The 19,472-nt window shown below is 30.0% G+C and overlaps 1 protein-coding gene across 5 annotated transcripts in view; it reads right to left on the minus strand.

Annotated features, from left to right (window-relative positions):
* Positions 1–10,311: 10,311 nt before the first annotated feature.
* LOC129976448 (alpha-tocopherol transfer protein-like) overlaps positions 10,312–19,472 on the minus strand; it is a 53,817-nt gene continuing 44,656 nt past the window's right edge. For all 5 annotated transcript variants that reach the window (XM_056090028.1, XM_056090030.1, XM_056090027.1 and 2 more), the window contains 2 exons: positions 13,322–13,432; positions 10,312–10,671 (listed from right to left, as the gene is read on the minus strand). In XM_056090028.1, the coding sequence (XP_055946003.1) occupies positions 10,495–10,671; positions 13,322–13,432 (288 nt within the window). In that variant the 3' untranslated portion in view covers positions 10,312–10,494. The remainder of the gene's footprint in view (positions 10,672–13,321; positions 13,433–19,472) is intronic.

Raw genomic sequence — 19,472 nt, forward strand, 5'->3', positions numbered from 1 at the left:
TAATTTTTAAATTCCAAAAATATTTGATAAAAAATTACAATATTTAACTTTATTTTGTAGAATAATTTAATAACTGCATTAATATTGTAATTGTATTAGATAAGTATCAGATTTTTTTTTTATTTCTTTCAGAATCAAATAAATTTTTATTAGGTTCTTTTTTATAAATTTCTATAAAAATTTTATCATTATTCTGGGATAAATTCGCACTCAGTAGATTTTTGAATAAAGGCACCAGAATTTTCTATTTACATTCTTAAGATACTGTGATTTTTATAAAAAAATTAAGTAATTGCACCAGCAGAAATATGTAATACAGCGTTTCTCAACCTTTCAGTATTCGTGACCCAGTTTTTAATCATAATTTTCATCGCCCCACCCCGCTTACAATAAAATGTAAACAACAATAATGTATATTGAGTATTTTGGATTCTGTTTTAAAATTATATTTAACTAACCGCCAAAACAAGAGTAAAAGTGAGCCAACATTGGCGAGAAACCATATATTGCATTTTGGACAAGCGGGCGGTAAACAGATGAAGCAAATGAAAGCGGAGAAAATTTAAATATTATATTTGAAATGAAAGTCAAACAGGCAGATAACGTTAAAAGAATATGAAAGTAGGAAAATTCGTAAATGAAAGTTAACCTAGACGGGGTGAGCTAAATTTAGAAATTTTTAAAATAATATTTTTTCTTGAATGTTCTCGCGCCCCTAGGGAGGCACACCCCACAGGTTGAGAATCGCTGATGTAATACATTCCTAAAGGGACCTTGTAAATAACTTGGCCTCCAATCGTGTGCGTATAAGGGACACACACGACTCCCCATTGGACATCTATATACCGCTCTGCTAGACGTCTATATATTGTTTGCCAGAAAATTCTTATTACAGATGCAGCATCAAGGTCATGAGCAGGCTGAGAAGCCGATGTCAGCTTATGTCGTCGTGCACATATGCCAAGTTGCAATCCTGTGCAACTATTGTTGCTCTGCAGCGGGCTTTACCTGTCTTCCTGATGACAGTACCACTTGTTTGGAATTGATTTCGCTAACTGGATACCACTTATGCCGTTGCTTGTCATTATCGAACCACTTCCGTTTGAGACTGGCCAGCTTCAAGTGGGTCAATGGTTGTCCATCTCAAAGACCTATCTAAAGGATTATGAGAACTCATTCTCACCGCAAATAGGCCACTGTGAAGAAGACCATCCACGTTTAAAAACCTGTGGTCTTCTGTTCACAAGCCTGTGTGCTCTTGTTCCGTCAGTGTAAAATATATTTCTTAACTGATTGTGTATAAGCATTGCACATAGCTGTGCTTTGTGTGTGAATTGATAAAAATATGTTGCGTCTAAATCAAATAAAGGTTTTAAAATGCAAGTGACTGTATTTGCTGATGGATTTTATCATCTTTTGAGTAATTCTCCAGATTAAAGAAGAAATCGGGTAGATTTAAAGGGCCTGATATATCGAAACACTTCTGAAACGAAAGCAGATGTAATAGCCACCCTGTTTGTTTCAATTCAATATTCATAAAACTGCTGACAAAAATCTAAAATGTTTAAACGGCCAAATAACAACGAAAGCTAAACAACTATTTTTTTCTAAACCGAAAATTGGAATTAAATTACCCCGAAATTTTCAAAATATAATTTACTAATAGCAATTTATAATTATTTTGAAAAAAATGTTTGTGACCTTAATTTTGGACATGAGTGTAAAAAGCATTAAGCACATTTATTTCCTGCTTTTCTTCCATCAGTTCACTAGGCTTGGTATCTGCCACACTACGCACCAGGTCTCAAAAACCCTGATACGTCAGGCTTCAGAATCCAGAAATCTCACAAGTGAAGAAGTGATCTCACAAGTGAAGAAGTGATCTCATAAAATAAAGTATAGTGTGATGTAGGTTGATGAATTAAAAGGTCTGCATCCAGACTCTTCAATGGAAAACTAATATGTTTTATGTAGGCTCATTCTAAAGCTGAGAGAATGGACAATTTTTCAGTAAATTTGCATATTGGAACTAGAATGGAATACATAAGAATACTTAGAAGGAAAACAGATTATACAATTCATAATCATAATTGTTCAAATAATAAATCATAATTGTTCAAGCAATAAATCATAATCGTTCAAACAAGAAATCATAATTATACAAATCATTATTGTTCAAGCAATAAATCATAATCGTTCAAACAAGAAATCATAATTATACAAATCATTATTGTTCAAGCAATAAATCATAATCGTTCAAACAAGAAATCATAATTATACAAATCATTATTGTTCAAGCAATAAATCCTAATTAATCCTAATCATAAATCCTAATTAATCCTAATCCAAATCCTAATTAATCCTAATCCAAATCCTAATTAATCCTAATCCAAATTCTAATTAATCCTATTCATAATTGTTCAAACAAGAAATCACAATTATACAATCATATTTGTTCAAACAATAAATCATAATTGTTCAAACATGAAATCATAATTATTCAAACATGAAATCATAATTATTCAAACATGAAATCATAATTATTCAAACATGAAATCATAATTATTCAAACATGAAATCATAATTATTCAATCAAAATTGTTCTAACAATAAAAAAATTATCTTATTTCAATGATGTATTGTAAACAAACAACTAAATTTCTGCTGAACTGGAAAGCTAATATGGTTTATGTAGGCTCATTCTAAAGCTGATAGAATGGATAATTTTTCAGTAAATTGGCATATTGGAACTAGAATGGTATTTGCGGAATTTAATAATTTGGGGAAACTGAATTTTGTCGTTTGTAGCTCGACTTTAAAATCAGGTATCCTAAATCTAACCTAATTAGAGATTTTATGCTCTTTCGTTGTATGAGTTTATTTTACATGTAAGTCTGTCGGAGAGTTTTTAATTAGGATTTTTTTCTACCAGCAGCATGATGACTTTATCTATCATTACTTGCAAACCATAAGAAATGTACAAGGTTATAATTTTTTATGAACCTCATATGCCCTTCTATCACTCTCTTTTGTTTGGCAATTATATATTGTGTGTGCTCTCTCTCTCTCTCTCTTTAGATGTGTATGTTTTTGTCTCTCTGTGTTTGTGCCAGTCTGTGTGTGTGTGTGAGAGAGAGAGAGAGTGAGTGTGCGTATCTGAGTGAGCATGTATAACACACTTTTACATATGAGTGACCGATATGAAGAAAAATTGGGAATGAACTTGAGTTCATTTTCCCACAGTGGCATGATTTATGCATGAGATGTCTGTGGAAACGCCTCCATTCACCCCGAGGCACAAGGTAAAAGTGTAAGAAAAGAATGAGAAATTCTTACAAGGATTTCTTTGACATGTGTCGACTCAGGAAAGGGAATATTATATTTGGAAGGGATGTTGTGGGCGTTAAGGTGATTTTTATACATATCTCCTAAATCTTGAGAATTGTATCAGTTATCAACTTTTAAAACGTGTGAGAAGTCACTAAATGAAAATAAACGTTATTTGGATCAGGAAATAAGAGAAAATTTTAGATTAAGTAATATGGGCTGATTTGAGATAAAAAAAAGAAATTAATTAGGATTTAAATTAGATTAAGGGATAGCAAATGATATATACTTTAATTTCTATATTATAGTAGTCGGTTTATAAAATGGAGGTAGGAATTGCCATAGCAAATAAATATTTTTTAGAAAGTGCGAGTGAGTGTCTAAAATTACTAAACAAATACACTGTGATTTTTACAAAGTAAAATGTTTGGTATGTTGAGCATTTTTGTAATTCTGAGTATGCTTTAATCAGATTGTAGTAACATGAATTATATATATGAAACAATAAACACGTACTTAATATTAAAAATTAAAAATCATATTACATGTGATTTTTTATCAGGCATATTTTAACGCCTTCCAATGTATTAAGGACATTAATTTCTCATTTTTTATTCTCGGCCAATTATAAGACGGTCAGTAGGTAGCGAATGCGTAAAAAGACTGAAAAATGCTGTTCGGTCGGTGACAAGTAATTATCCCGACGGGACAATAACATGCCGCTGTTTTGTATTTTTTCTTTCTTATTGCGCATGCATTTGAAGAATTTGGCGGGGTTTTTTTTTTTTTTGGCGCGAAAAAATTGATGATTTCTCATAAAGTAATTCCGACATTTTTTGCTCTTTGTTCTTTCTGATGCGAGGTTGTGTTTCCCCTCCCCATTTTATTTGGCCTTTTTTACCTATAGTTTATTATTTAATAATAAATTAGGTATTATAATTTAGGTATGTTAACTTTTTTTCAAATTTAATCATGTTTCTTTGTGTAAATACCCATCATTCTAATGCGATACGCAATGAAAAGGCCGAATTGGAAACAAAGCAAAACAATGCATTAGTATTGTTCAAAATTAGGTAAAAATTATTTTAAAGAAACTTCCTGGATTCAGAAAAATTCGCATGATTATTAAATTTGTATTATCAAAAATATATTTTTAAAATTTTATGTGAGTGTAAAAATTATTTTTGTATTGTAAAAATTTGGAGTTAATGGAAAAGAGTTCAAATTTGCTCTATTTTGAATTAATTTAAATTTGTATTAAAATTTTATAAAAGCCATTCCGAGGTGCGCCTTCAAATTATATATGTGTCAAATTTGGTGGTACTAAGTCTAATGGTCTGTTCTGTGGAATATTGGTACACATACACATTTTCTTTTATTATTTCATATTTATTTAAAGAAATCTCTTAAAATCTGTTTTTTTTTATCTTTTTCAAATCTATGATTTGAACATTCTTTAAAACTACGAATTCTTTACCTATTGTGAATAGAGAAAAAGAAATTGTTTTTTTTTCCTTGAATTCTTAGAAGAAAAAAGGAAAAATCAGCGTTTTTGTTTTTCCGATATGATTTATTATAGAAAAGTAATTGAAAGAATGGCTAAATATTAAATTAATTTAATTTTTTTAAGCATTTGCAATGAGGCATTTGAATTTTTTGTAACGAGGCATTTGAATTTTTTGTAATGAGGCATTTGAACTTTTTGAAGGCATTTCGTAAAGAAGTTTTTAGAGAGAAATAGAGAGAATATTCCTATTGATTTTATTATATCTGAAATCAGCGTTTTTGTATTTCCGATATGATTTATTATTGAAAAGTAATTGAAAGAATGGCTAAATGCTAAATTAATTTAATTTTTTTAAGCATTTGTATTGAGGCATTTGAATGTTTTGTAACGAGGCATTTGAATTTTTTGTAATGAGGCATTTGAACTTTTTGAAGACATTTTGTAAAGAAGTTTTTAGAGAGAAATAGAGAGAATATTCCTATTGATTTTATTACATCTGAAATCTATTTTAAAATATCTAAAAAAATTTTGTCTTTCAATAGGAAATAAAAAATTGATTTATTAAGTGGTCTCATTTCAAGAGCTGTACAAGCACTTCAATCTTTTTTTTTTTTTTTTTTGAAATTTTGATATCAACTTGCTTCAATGTCATTTTTTTTCACTGAACTTACTTATCAACCTCTTGAGTTTTTAGAAATTGCATAATTTATATCGACCTTTACTTCCAATGCTAGATTTTCAAATTATATTTATTTTACTGACATCCACAATCTTAACAACGCATAATGTAATGTATTTCAATAATCATTGAAAATACATTAATATTTGGTGAATTAATATTTAAATTTCAACTCAATTATTTTAGAATTTGTATAAATTATTTTTACAAATTTATATTGTAAAAAAAATATGTGAACAATTGTCAAGACGGGACAACGACAAGCCTCTGCATATCGTATTTTTTCTTACTGCACATGCGTTTGTAGAAGTTGGCGGGTTTTTTGGTGGGAAGAAATTAATCATTTGTCTAGATTATTTCCGATATTTTTTGCTCTTTCTGAGGCGATGTTGTGTTTCTCTTTTCATTTTATTTACCATTTTTTTCTATAGTTTTCCAAATGTAAATATGTGGACCTTTTTTTTTATTTTACCATGTTTTTTTCGTGTAAATTTAATCTATCATTTTGATACTATATGTAGTTTAAAAAAATAAATCCGGTCTGCTAAAACGGCAATTTATAGCCAAGTGTGGAATGCTTGAATCTATCTTATGAAATTATGGCTAACATAAATCTGTCCCTTTCTACGCATGCGCTGCCTACTCTCCGTTTTATAACTGGTCGAGTGTAAACTAGGCATTATTCTCACAGAAGGCATGTTTATCATATCTTCAAATAAAACATATCAAATCTGTCCATTTATGAGTATGCCTATTTCATAATATATTTATTTATTACAACTTAAAACTTCATTTTTAATGTAAACGCCATCATTAGATGCCCGGAAACGGACGCAAACTTGCGCGATCTATTTGCAAATATTTAAATTAAACTTTTTTCTTGTATTTAAACATATTACACAGACTTGCATGTAAAATCTTTGAGAAGAATTCAGTAAGAAAAATATTTAAATTTTTTTTTTTAAGAAATTGCTGAGATATGCAATTAACGCGTGCTATAGAGTTCAAAGATTTACAATGTGATAGTCAGATCCCATTTGTTTGTTTTGTTTGAGCATTTCCATAATACGTTGCGCAACTGTTCCGACACATTAATTCACCAATACATTAGTGTGTGTCTCTGACTTTCACAATGCACTGAGATGGTACCACGTACTTTTTTGTCATTTCTTATGATAAAAAAGTGCGAGGAAACTGATAATAATTCGAACTCAAATGTTGAACAGTTGCGCAATTTAAATCAAGCTAGAAATATCTTACAATTTTTTTTTCATCACTGTAATTTTATATGCAAAATAGGACTAGATGCTAAATAACTAAGAATTGTTGAATGAAATTTTGTCCAAAGCTTTTCCTAAAGCATTTTGTTTAAAGGTTTTCCTAAAGCTAGCTTTTGTCTAAAGCTTTTCCTAAAGCTAGCTTTTTGTCTAAAGCTAAATTTGTAAAAAAAAAATTGCAGTTTCCTTTTTTAAAACTATTTTTTAAAAAATGAAGTTTTATTTTATATTAACAGACTTAATCATTTTATAAATCAATATGATCATTTTCGTTTGCATTCAATAAGAAAAGTTAAAACCAAGCAGCAATAATTATAATTTCGGGGAAAAGATAAATTTATATGATTTATAGTAAAAATATATTAATGAAAGCTATTAGAATAATTGTTAATAAACTAATACACGTTTTCGCGCAAAATAAATAAATTAATTTCTTATCTGCTCTTATAAGTGTACCTCTAAAAAAAGAGAAAGCATCTTTCTCTTGATTCAATATTCTTGTATTAATTTTTTCAGCCTCTTTTTAGACGAATTAAAGCAGTTATTGAAATTTTTGAAAACTGATTTATTTTCAAGATGATAAACGATGGAAAGCAATATAAAAATTTTCGATTTTTTTTATTTTGTTAGCGAAATTTTATTTTATGTAGACATTACCATAGTGACAGTAAATGCTGGAAATTAAAAATGTTCGAAAGTTGCATCAGTTCGACTAGAAACTCATGCAGACTTTCTTCTCTTCATGAGGTTTCATTTAAAAAGATATAATTTCTTCTTTTATTCATGAGTAAATTTAAGCCAGACACAAAATAAAAGTCAAATCATCAACAAAAAAGAGAAACATGTATCTTTCAATTATTTTATTGAACAATTTTACACTTTTTACAATAAACTTAAAACATATAAATGATACTAAAATAAGAGAAGTTATAATCAATATATAATCATAAATACGATGTATTAAAAACAGAAAATTTGCATACTTTTTCATTTTCATACTTGAATGCTTTGTAATGTACATTTCATCGCATTCTAATCATTAAAATAAGTGCGTAATTATACCCACTAATGCATGACATATTATATGTCATGCATTGCGGTTGTGAGATATCATTATACTATGAAATATCATGTATATTTATAAAAAAGTTAATTAAAATATTATAGAAATTAAATTATAAACACACACATACTCATGCTTTTAAAGGATAAAAATATCATTAAATATGTGAAATATATATATATATGTGTGTACATACATCCGTTATGTACATACATATGAAGAGTAAAACCACTCAAAATATTGCACAAATAAAAAGCATGCATGTTATTACATATAAAAACTTAAACTTGTTTCTACTATATAGCATCCTAAATTGTACATTTCTTTTAAACATGAATAAGCACAGGTACAGATATTTATTGTTATTGCTAGTCATATTTTTATTTCTTGTTGATATTTTATTCAAATTTTCAAAAACAAGATATAAAAAAACGTAAAAGCTTCACATTTTTCTACAGAAAAAAAAACACAGATGTTATGAAACAAATAATTTTCATCGAGTTCGACACTGAAACACAAATGAATACATAAATAATTTTTGTATGAGAAATACATTTTCAATTATTTTGCATAGTCTTATAAGTGTTTATTGGAGTAAAATTAAAACTTATGTGTAAACAGATTAACTTTGTTTAATTCCCGCACTTTCAGAAAGTTTGAACTAAAAGTAATGAAGTAATTTAAAGAAAATGACCCACAAATTTATTATTTTATACGAAAATTTGTTGATAGCATCTTATGTTTTTTTTTTTTCCAATTTCACAGGCAGTATAGCTTGTAGCCCAATACAATATTATAAAGGTAAAATATTGTAAGATATATTATTCACTATTCAACAATATAATAATTAGCTTGTTGTCTAATATTGTACAATATAGTAAGATATATTATTCATCATTCAACAATATGATAACTAGCTTGTTGCCCAATATTGTACAATATAGTAAGATATATTATATTAATCATCATTCAACAATATGATAACTAGCTTGTTGCCCAATATTGTAAGATATATTATATTATTCATCATTCAACAATATGATAACTAGCTTGTTGCCCAATATTGTAAGATATATTATATTATACATCATTCAACAATATAATAACTAGTTTGTTGCCCAATATTGTACAATATTGTAAGATATATTATTCATTTTTCAACAATATTATACAATATTATGAAACTGTTTTTAATATCGTGTATTGTTATCTTAGGTCTTTATCTGATTGTAACCAATAATGCGAAATAACAATAGAATCGAAAAGTCTTATCGTGTAATGAACTTTTACTATATTCTGAGAAATTACATAATAATATGGATCTCTTTTTTTTTTCTAACATTTTTTGCTTAAATATTTGTTCAAATGTTTATTCTAAAAAAAATTTCTATAATGAATTTAATATTTTTTCTTTAATAAACAAGTATAAAATATAAAATAAATATATTACGAATTAATATATTCATAAAATTAATATATTAATTATTAAAATTAAATTATTAATTAAATATATTAATTTTACGAATCGCACTTTTGTATGAAGAACAAAACTCGATATCAATAAATGGGTATTAAGCTTTAAGTCTATATGAAAAATCAAAAGTAGAACTTATTAAGCTTTAAGTCTATATGAAAATCTAAAGTAGAATTTAATTTGTTTGTTTTTTCATAGAACTGGGTCCTTAACCCTCTGACTGACCCTTTTTTAAAATCACTATTTAGATGCGTTGTTTGCAGATAAGTTCAAATATTTTTGAAACAAAGTGAACTGATACTATATGTTCGACGATAATAATTTGATATAACAAAAATCTGTAATCGAAAAAGTAAACAAACCAAACTGCGAAAAAGGCGGAATCCAATAGAAAATGGACATTCCCAACCCACGAATATCGCGGGATAAGCAGCTGCAGTGTTTACTATTTGAATTTTTGAAAAATATTGTACTGAAACAAAACAGATTTGAAAAAAATATATCATTGTGAAGTAAAGCTTACAGTGAATTACATTTCAAATGAATGCTTTTTCACCAGCAAATAGTATAAACATTCCGCGTCCTGGTTTAGGGGTAGCGCGTCTTCCCCGTGATCTGGGTACCCTGGGTTCGAGTCCCAGTTTGGGCATGGTTGTTCTATCTGTGAGATGTGTGAATGTGCCCTTCTGCAAAAGGGGGTTGTCCAAGCGAATGAGTGATGCGTGAATAGAAAAGACATACTCGTGGCCCCAGCTGGCGCTACTATAAAAACAAGAGACGCTCCCCCACCGCCTTAAATTGCTGTCAGCGTAACAGCGGGCTTGTCCATGGCAAGTGCCATAAGAAACAACAATGAAACTACATAAACATTCCAATTATTCTGCTTCAGCTTCATAGCGTTATACATGTAAGGAAATAAATAAAATTTTAACATTGAATAGGCTATATCAATAAGAGAGAAATTATTTCAAATTACACTGAAAATTGCATTGAAATTTTATTTGAAACGAAAATAAAATGATATGTATTGAGAAATAAATGTTCAACATATAAACCACACACCTACAGATTTCAACAAGGAAATTGTTTTTGTTCTTTCAGAACGTATTTGAATATTGATTGAATAAATATGAAAAAGTTTGTTTCATATTCTAATCTTATTGTTTCTTAATTTTTAGAGGGCCAGTTTCTTACTCCTCCTATTGTAGCCACTTTCTCAGGCACCATAGACCTTCGGAGCCAATCTGACATGTCGTAATTTTCCAAATCTCCTCCGAATTTTTTAGGCAGAACGGAACGGGGAAAATAATTTACTAGCGTCTTAGGACTCTCATGATGCACAACCTTCAAAAATAAAAATAAAAGAAATTAGTGAATGATGTAAATTTTAAATTATAGAAATAACTGATAAATAGCATAAGGCAACATTCTGTGATTAAATAAAAGAAAGAATTTTCAAAAATATTTATGTGAAATAATAATCTAAAAAAATTAGCAATTTCTTTGATAAATTACATGATGAATGGGGAAAGTAAATGTTTAAATGAAAAATTAGCAATTTCTTTGATAAATTACATGATGAATGGGAAAAGTAAATGTTTAAATGAAAAATTAGCAATTTCTTTGATAAATTACATGATGAATGGGGAAAGTAAATGTTTAAATGAAAAATTAGCAATTTCCTTCATAAATTACATGATGAATAGGGAAAATAAATGTTTAAATGAAAAATTAGCAATTTCTTTGATAAATTACATGATGAATGGGAAAAGTAAATGTTTAAATGAAAAATTAGCAATTTCTTTGATAAATTACATGATGAATGGGGAAAGTAAATGTTTAAATGAAAAATTAGCAATTTCTTTGATAAATTACATGATGAATGGGAAAAGTAAATGTTTAAATGAAAAATTAGCAATTTCTTTGATAAATTACATGATGAATGGGGAAAGTAAATGTTTAAATGAAAAATTAGCAATTTCCTTCATAAATTACATGATGAATAGGGAAAATAAATGTTTAAATGAAAAATTAGCAATTTCTTTGATAAATTACATGATGAATGGGAAAAGTAAATGTTTAAATGAAAAATTAGCAATTTCTTTGATAAATTACATGATGAATGTGAAAAGTATACGCTTAAATGAAAAATCATCAATATCTTAAAGAGTGCCGAATGAATGCGCTATTTATTATGAAAGAATATTAAATTCTAATAAAAATTAGGGTTTTTTTTTTTTTGTTATTTTCTGCTTACTGCAAATGCACAAAAAGTTAGTATCAGTTGTTCAACGGATTTCTGCTGTATAAATACAGTACACTCCGAGTATCCGGTTCGAGACTATCCAGCTTCCTTACTATCCGGCCTAGTTTTCATTTATCGTAATTAAATGAGGAAGGCAAGGCGTCTATTAAATCATCTATAAAAGTCTTTTTCAACACCTAAAATTGTAAGTTCTGACTCTCATCTCAGGGTTATCTTTTTATAACTGTGTAATCAGTGAAAAATAAAATCAGTTTGAGTTCAGTTCAATTTTCTTAAGAATTAAGGCCTGTGATTTAACATTTGGTTTATATTTCTTGCCTTTAAATGAGTACATTTTATGCCTTTTAACTTACTTTTTCTCTAACAAATTTTTTTTTAAAAAGCATTGTGTGTGTGTGTGTGTAAACTACTAGCACGGAGCATTCTATTTGAATGACACGTTACCATAACTGTTTCTGTGAACCAGCGGGCAGCGACCGTGTTCACATTCTACATGGCTTGAGATAAATGGAGGGTTTAATACTCAATAGGAAGTGAGAAAATGCATATTTCGTAATATTTTTGGTATAAAAGCTTTGTATTTTGGTATTGGCGGGCAAAGATATGAGTTTATAGAGCTCCGGCCTATCCAACTTTTTTTTCCTTCCATCACATTAGGCAGGATACTCGGGAGTGTATTATATTGTTACGAATCTGTAATGCGGCTTCCCAGCATAGTCGGTTCCATAGGAGATCCCAGGGCTTGGCGACAAACTTGGCGACTATTTGGCGACTTGGCGACGAATTTGGCGACTTTGGCGCCAAAATAGATTATACCCGAAACATCGAGAATTTTCCCGATCCGTCAAGTAGGAACGGAGATACGCCTCGAACGTTCCTGATTGGTTGAGAGGCTTCTAGCCCCGCCTCCTGAGACCTATAAAAGGAAGCACCCGCAGCTGCCAGGCAGTGGTGAGTCGAGTGGTGAACCGACGATGAATTGAGTCGTGGACCAGTGGAGTCGAAGAGTAGTCGGAATCGACGATAAAAAAATGGCCGTCCAGAGATAAGCGGAGCAGCGACAGAGTGAAGCTAGTGCTGAACTAAGCTGTGCGCTACTGTCTGTCTGTCTTGTTATATGCTGCTGTGTATGCTGTTGTTGCTGCACGTCTCGACTGAAGATAATCGTCTTCTGTGCTGTATATAGTTGTCGTCTTTGTGCTGTCCTGTGTGTCTTCGTGTAAATAAACGTCGTTGTTTTATTTTCTACTGCCGCCTGGTGATTGAGAGTTCTCCACACCATATAACTCCCACTATCCAAACGAACCCCGGATAAATTTCGTAACAATATAATAAAAATTCGGTAAATGGACGTGAACATAATATATGTAGCATATTAAAATAGTATATTGTCATCATAATAGAGAACTCTACAACTTTTGAAGTTTCTAGCCGAATTTAAAATAAGTGAAAAATCAATTACTAAATTCCACTTTTGAAAATGTGACATTAAAATTAGAATTTGGGTAAAAATATTTAAAAATCTATACGAATTTCAATAAATGTCAATTATAAAATGGAGTGGAATATATTTTATTTCTGATATTTTTATTATATTAAAATTACTTCACATTAAAATACTTGCTTCATAGTTATTATTATTTTATCATTCAAAACATAGGTTTAAACATTTCTACATTTAAAAGTTGCATAAAGTTGCTAAAAGATTTTTAAAAAAGAATTATTTACCCTGCTTCTAATTTTTGCTGACAGAAAATGTTTAATGATGGCCCAAACTGTTCTGAACACCACTGAATCATCTATTATATGAACTTCTTTGTATCTGACAGGACAAACTTGCTGAAAGTAAAAAAAAGCCATTAAAAAGTCATACATTTCTAACATGCAACTAAATAAATTTGAATACTAAAATTAAAATTTAAAAAAAATCAAGGGAAAATATACTTTTTCCTAATTATGAAAGATAATTTACTTTATGAATCAACAAATACATTCTCTCTTGCATGTGTCTGTAACTTTTCTTTTCCAGCATTCCTTCATCGATTTAAAGATCGACACCCGAATAATTGAATCCACAGATTCAACACATGAAGGTATGAGGAATTTTTGTTTTGGATCTTTATCGTAACCTCAACTATGAAATATTTTATTCTATAAAATGTGTGCATTAAGTTGCTATGATGAAAATGGGAGTTGTAGAATTATTTTTAGAGAAAGATCCATGTTTCTGCAGTTAATGAACAAATGTACATTTGACATCGCTAAAAAATACTTTTAAATCAGCGAAAGTGGTTTTTAAAAAACATTCTCTTATATCCTTTAACCACTTAACTGTTTTGCCCGAGTGCCATACGTGCATCGATTTTTCGAATTTTGATAGTTGTAATCCAAAAATAAACCATTCATAACGATTATAATTCAATATTAAAATTACTTTGAATACTTTATTTATCTATATATTCAATATATTTCCATTTGTATCAAAATAAGAAAATATTTCTAAAATAAAAGGTGTCATCTTGTTAGATAGTAAAGAAAATAAAACAGTTAAGTGGTTAATAAACCTTTCATGCCAGAGGACGCCTTGCATGACACTGGTGTACAACAGTTACGAAATGTTAATGTTTCATATCAAAGCACATTTACTGAATCCATCTGGGGTCGTGGTGGCTTGGTGGTAACGTCTCGGCTCGTGAGCCATAGGGTTTCAGGTTCGAGACCTGATTCCATCGAAGAACAGTGGTGTAAGGGGGGTCTGTTGCACGTTAAATCCGTCATGGCCAAACGTCCTCCCGCTGGTGTGGCGTGGTTTGGAGAGGGGGTGCCAGCTCAGGTGTCGCCCTCGTCATCTGACCGCGGCTCAAAGTTACGAGGTCCGTCCCAAAATAGCCCTAGCCCCTAATAGCTTAAAACGGGACGTTAATATATCTAAACTAAACTACTGAATCCATCGTGTTATCTTTGACGATTAATTCTTGTCATGGCGATACCACTATGTAAAATCAAATTTTTGCTTTAGACGCATTTTCCTCCTCAGATAAAAAAAATTGGCACAAAATCAGATACCAAATTTGATATATTTAAGTCATTGCGTTTTAAATTATCGTATTAATATGTTTCTGAAAATACAAACTGACAGACACTCAATCCTTGGTTGGTTTTGGCTCAAAATTTGACAGACGTCTACGCTATAGATGTTAAATCTATGTGCAACTTTATCTATCTTGCTCTCTTTGGTTTTATCGTGTTTATTAATATTCTAACAACTGGACAGACGGACTTCCTATGAACATATTTTACTCAAAATTTGACAGGAATTTGCAAATTTGTTTGTATACCAAATTTCAACCATCTAGCCCAAAGCGATTTTTATTATATTAGTTACAAACAGATAGACAGGGAGGGTGGTCTAAAATTTGGAAATTTGTCAAAAACCTGGAATTAGAATTTTTTGACGATTATTAAACTTTATCTATACTATGTATATGAGAATGCCAAAAAATTAAATCATAATTTCCTAAAATTATTTAATAAGCTAAATATTTTAAATAAGCTAAATATATGTTATTTTTAGGGATTGCAATACCGGTATACCGGAATACCGAATACCGGTATTTTGAGCCGTTTGTACAATTTTGTAATACCGGTATTCAAAGTTTAAATACCGTTTTTTCGGTATTTACTAGAATTTTTTTTAATTGTCTCCACTATATGTTCAGGGATCGCCAACATAGCAAAATAGTATACGTTTTTGTTTTTATGTCTCCCTAACGGACAAAATTAATTAGAAATTAAAACGGATTGTAAAACCTTCCGCGCTTTTGCGCATGCGTTAGGACGGATTTAATTTGACAAAATAGGGGTGAGAGGAAAAATGAAAGGAGGATATGTTTACATTTAACAATGAAGACTCGCGGTTTATGAGACGTAAACATTACAGATAATTAGTAATACAGAAGAAAAAAGGTACTAATGCACAGTAAAATATTTCAGAGCAATTTTGGATTGGTGCAAATCAGCAATTGTGCCATTCTCATGGAATTCAATTAGGAGTAATAGATGTATTATACCAAAAAAAAAAAAGAAAGAAAGAAAGAAAGAACAGAAGAATACAAATACTGTGGATATAGTAACTTCAGATTTCAACTTTGAAGAGAGTGAGAGTAAGGGTGACAATGAAGATAATGCCAATGTAATTTTTGAAGAAGATATTGCTAATGAGGATGAAATATTAACCCATGAAGAATTGCTTCCTGTAATTTATAAAGTTCGAAAAATTGTTAAGATATTTAAATGTTCCCCAATAAAAAAGGATATTATTACTAAAATATATACTAACCGAAAATAAAACACAATGTATCTTAATATTAGATTCTAAAAAACATCGGAACAGTTTACTCCAAATGATGGAACGATTTTTGAAACTGAGAAATCCAAACCAAAAAGCGATAATCGACTTAAACCTGCAAATTAATTTTTCAGATAGTAAAATCGATGTAATATCCAGAACTGTATCAGCTCTACTTCCAATAAAACCGTCTGTTGAGGCATTATGTCGGAGAGATTCTAATTTATTAACAGCTCATGCAACAATAAATTTCATGTTGCAACCACTGAAAGAACAGCACATATCACTATCTGAAGAATTATATATTACATTGAAAAATCGCACAGAAGAAAGGCATACCAAAATAGAAAATGCCTTACGGTATTTACATAATTATAAGGATTTTAAATATGAAAATGAAAAAAAGAGATTAACCAATTCAAATCTGATAGTAAATTATAGTAAATTTTCTTAACATTTTTTACCCACAAACCTATCCACATTCAGAAGAATTCGGAACAGTTATCGAAGATTATGGTGACACTAATGTCGATAGTGAAAACGAATTGTCTCTTGAACAAAAATTAGAATTAGTGATAAATAAAAAAAAAATCAACAAACCAAAATACAATGCAGAAATCAACTATATCCAAAAGCATCCGACGAAAAATCAATTTATTTGAAGATGAGGGATTTAGAGGTAAATATTTAGAAATATGTCGCGCAATGCTGACAGTACCACCAACTAGCGTTGATGCCGAAAGAGCGTTTTCGACAGCTGGTAATTTTTGCACAAAATTACTTTTTAGGCTTAAAGACAGTACAATTCATGCATTATGTTTTTTAAGATAACTTTTCAAAAACTTGTAATAGTACCACACACTGAATAGTGATGTTACACTTTTTTGTGATTTAAATAAATAAGATGTTCCTTCACTTTTTTGGGGAGTATTTATATACTGTTATAATTTAAAAGTTACAAATTATTTTTTGTGATATTTACACTCTCTAATAAAACTGGCAAATTAAACAAAGAAACACCTGTGTTTTCTTTCTTTTTTTAAAATATCTGCTATCGGTATTAAAACCGGTATCCCGGTATTAAGAACTAAAAAATACCGAATACCGGTATTGAACTTTTGGTCCTATGTTGCAATCACTAGTTATTATATTCTCAGATAAAGTGATTGATGAAAATTTGGCAACTATTTTAACAAAATGGATGAATATTTTTACTGGTGATGTTTTCCCTTTGAAATTGTCCAACCTTTACAGAGATTGGAATAAAAACGATTGCCTATGTATATGAGATGGAATTACTGTCGTTTTGTTCGAACAGGAGCTCATATAGTCACTTGAATTCAATTGTATCTTTCAAGGACGATAATAATCATTTCGATAACACTTGGAAAAGTTTATGAAGTGCTTATATTTTTGATTAGATTTATTATCGATTTCATTCAGATTAGAAAAAAAGGAGACATGGATTTGTCTTTGGGCACTCATTTTGCGATTAATACTCAAAAAAGAAAAATTTCTTGTTTTTTGCTTCTTAAGGGCAAACGCAAAATATTAGCAATTAGTATTCCATATGCAGGATGATTATAAATGTTGTTATCTCTTTATTTCAGGCTGCAGCTGTTATACCATTCACAGCAATGAAATAAAATTTTGGTTCAATATATTTTGAGGTATCTATTCAAGAAGCGTAGGAAAAACAACATTTAAGCTCTAACAGTTACATTTACAATGAAAAAAATTTCAACATTTTCAAATGGCAACACAAACTTTTTATATTGGAATGTGTTCTCTGTAGTAAAAAACAAAACGGTACCTGTAGCACGAAAATCCCCAGAGCTATACAGACTAAGAAGAAATTGGAAAAAATCTAAGGTGGGTGTGGCAGAGATGTGAAGTTCAACAAATTCTTTTAAGCATGGCTCATGCTTTGGTTCTAGGCACCATCTGCGGAAAGGAAAGTGTCACCTTGTTTTAAGTACGTATAGCAGAAAATTTGTGAAACACAATAAAATATTTTTATTGTGTTATAGGTTATTTTCTCATTAAAGAATCTTTCGATATTATATATGTCGTTAAGTATTACTAGAAGAAAAGAGAAAATAACCCATAAAAGTAGAGAAACAAAAGAAAAAACACTTTATTATGTTTCACAAATTTTCTACTTGATCTACATCAATCACGATGACACTTTTTATGCAGCAGATGGTGCTTAGAACCAAAGCATGTGCCATGCCGAAAGGAGTTGATGAATTTCACGTCTCTGTTAGGCTTACCACAGTTGTTTTCTGCTTTCTTCTTAATCTGTCTTGCGCTGGTAATTTTCTTATTATGAATACCGTTTCAATGCTTTTCTTTTTTCACTATGGAGAACATATTCCAATAAAAAAAAATGGTATTTCCATTCTTAAAATTTGTAATTTTGTTAAAATAATCGTAACTGCTGGAACTTTACTGTTGTTTTTCGTATGATTCTGTAGAACCAAAGCATGCGCCATGACGAAAGGAGTTGTTGAACTTCACGCCTCTGTTTGGCACCCCACGGTTGTTTGCTCATTTCTTCTAGAGCTGGTGATTTTCTTGCTATGGATGCTGTTCTAACTCTATTTATTGTTTGTTTACTATGGTGAACATAATCCAATAAAAAAAATGCTGTTTCCATTAGAAAATTTTGAAATTTGGTCAATGTAACCGTAACCACTAGAGCTTTACTGTTGTTTTTCGTATGATTCTGGAGTGTAACATCAGGGACCCAAAGTAACGCTATTAACATCCAAAAATGATAAGAAAACTCATGGAATTTCAGTATAATTTTTGCTATATACTAAACCCTAAAGTAGGCTTTTATTTAATTGTATTAAAAAAAATCGATGATCAAGTTGAAAAATAAATTTCTTTAGTTGGACGACTGATGACACAGTTTCAATGTCGTATTTTCTCATACATCTGCAATACATTTCTTTTGAAGTTAATTACAAAATTTTGAAATTGGGTGAATTACAAAAGAGTTCTACTACAATATTTTTATAGAAATAACATATAAGTATATATTTAATAACATAAATATATATACAAAACTGTTTTGGATCTCCAAGCAGAGCAATCTTTTCCTATTATAGTCTGTTTCGCTTATTGTAAGAAATACCATAATCATTTTTTTTTCTGAAATTTCTAAATATGCTTTGTAATATTCATTTTCAGTTACTCGGCTCTATTATTCGCAAATGTCTGATGTACTTATTTATGAACAAAATTAAATATATTTTTTAAAGCTTAATTAGTGTGTTGTGGTAACTTCATAAGCCAAATAACAACCTCCGGAAAGGAGTGTACACTTCTGTCTAGTGGCTTTGTTACCTGGCTATGAACCCTAACGTAGCGAGCTCGAACCTCAACCTTGTACATTGGTGACCCTAGTTCTGAACAACCGCATCCTTCGTTCAACTGTCGTGGCTCCATCTACTGGCAGCAACCACTCACACACGCTCGACATCGCACGCTATAACACTTGGCGTGATAACCACGTTCGTTAGT

This window comes from Argiope bruennichi, chromosome 7 (genome assembly GCF_947563725.1).
Source record: "Argiope bruennichi chromosome 7, qqArgBrue1.1, whole genome shotgun sequence".
NCBI classification, from domain to species: domain Eukaryota; kingdom Metazoa; phylum Arthropoda; class Arachnida; order Araneae; family Araneidae; genus Argiope; species Argiope bruennichi.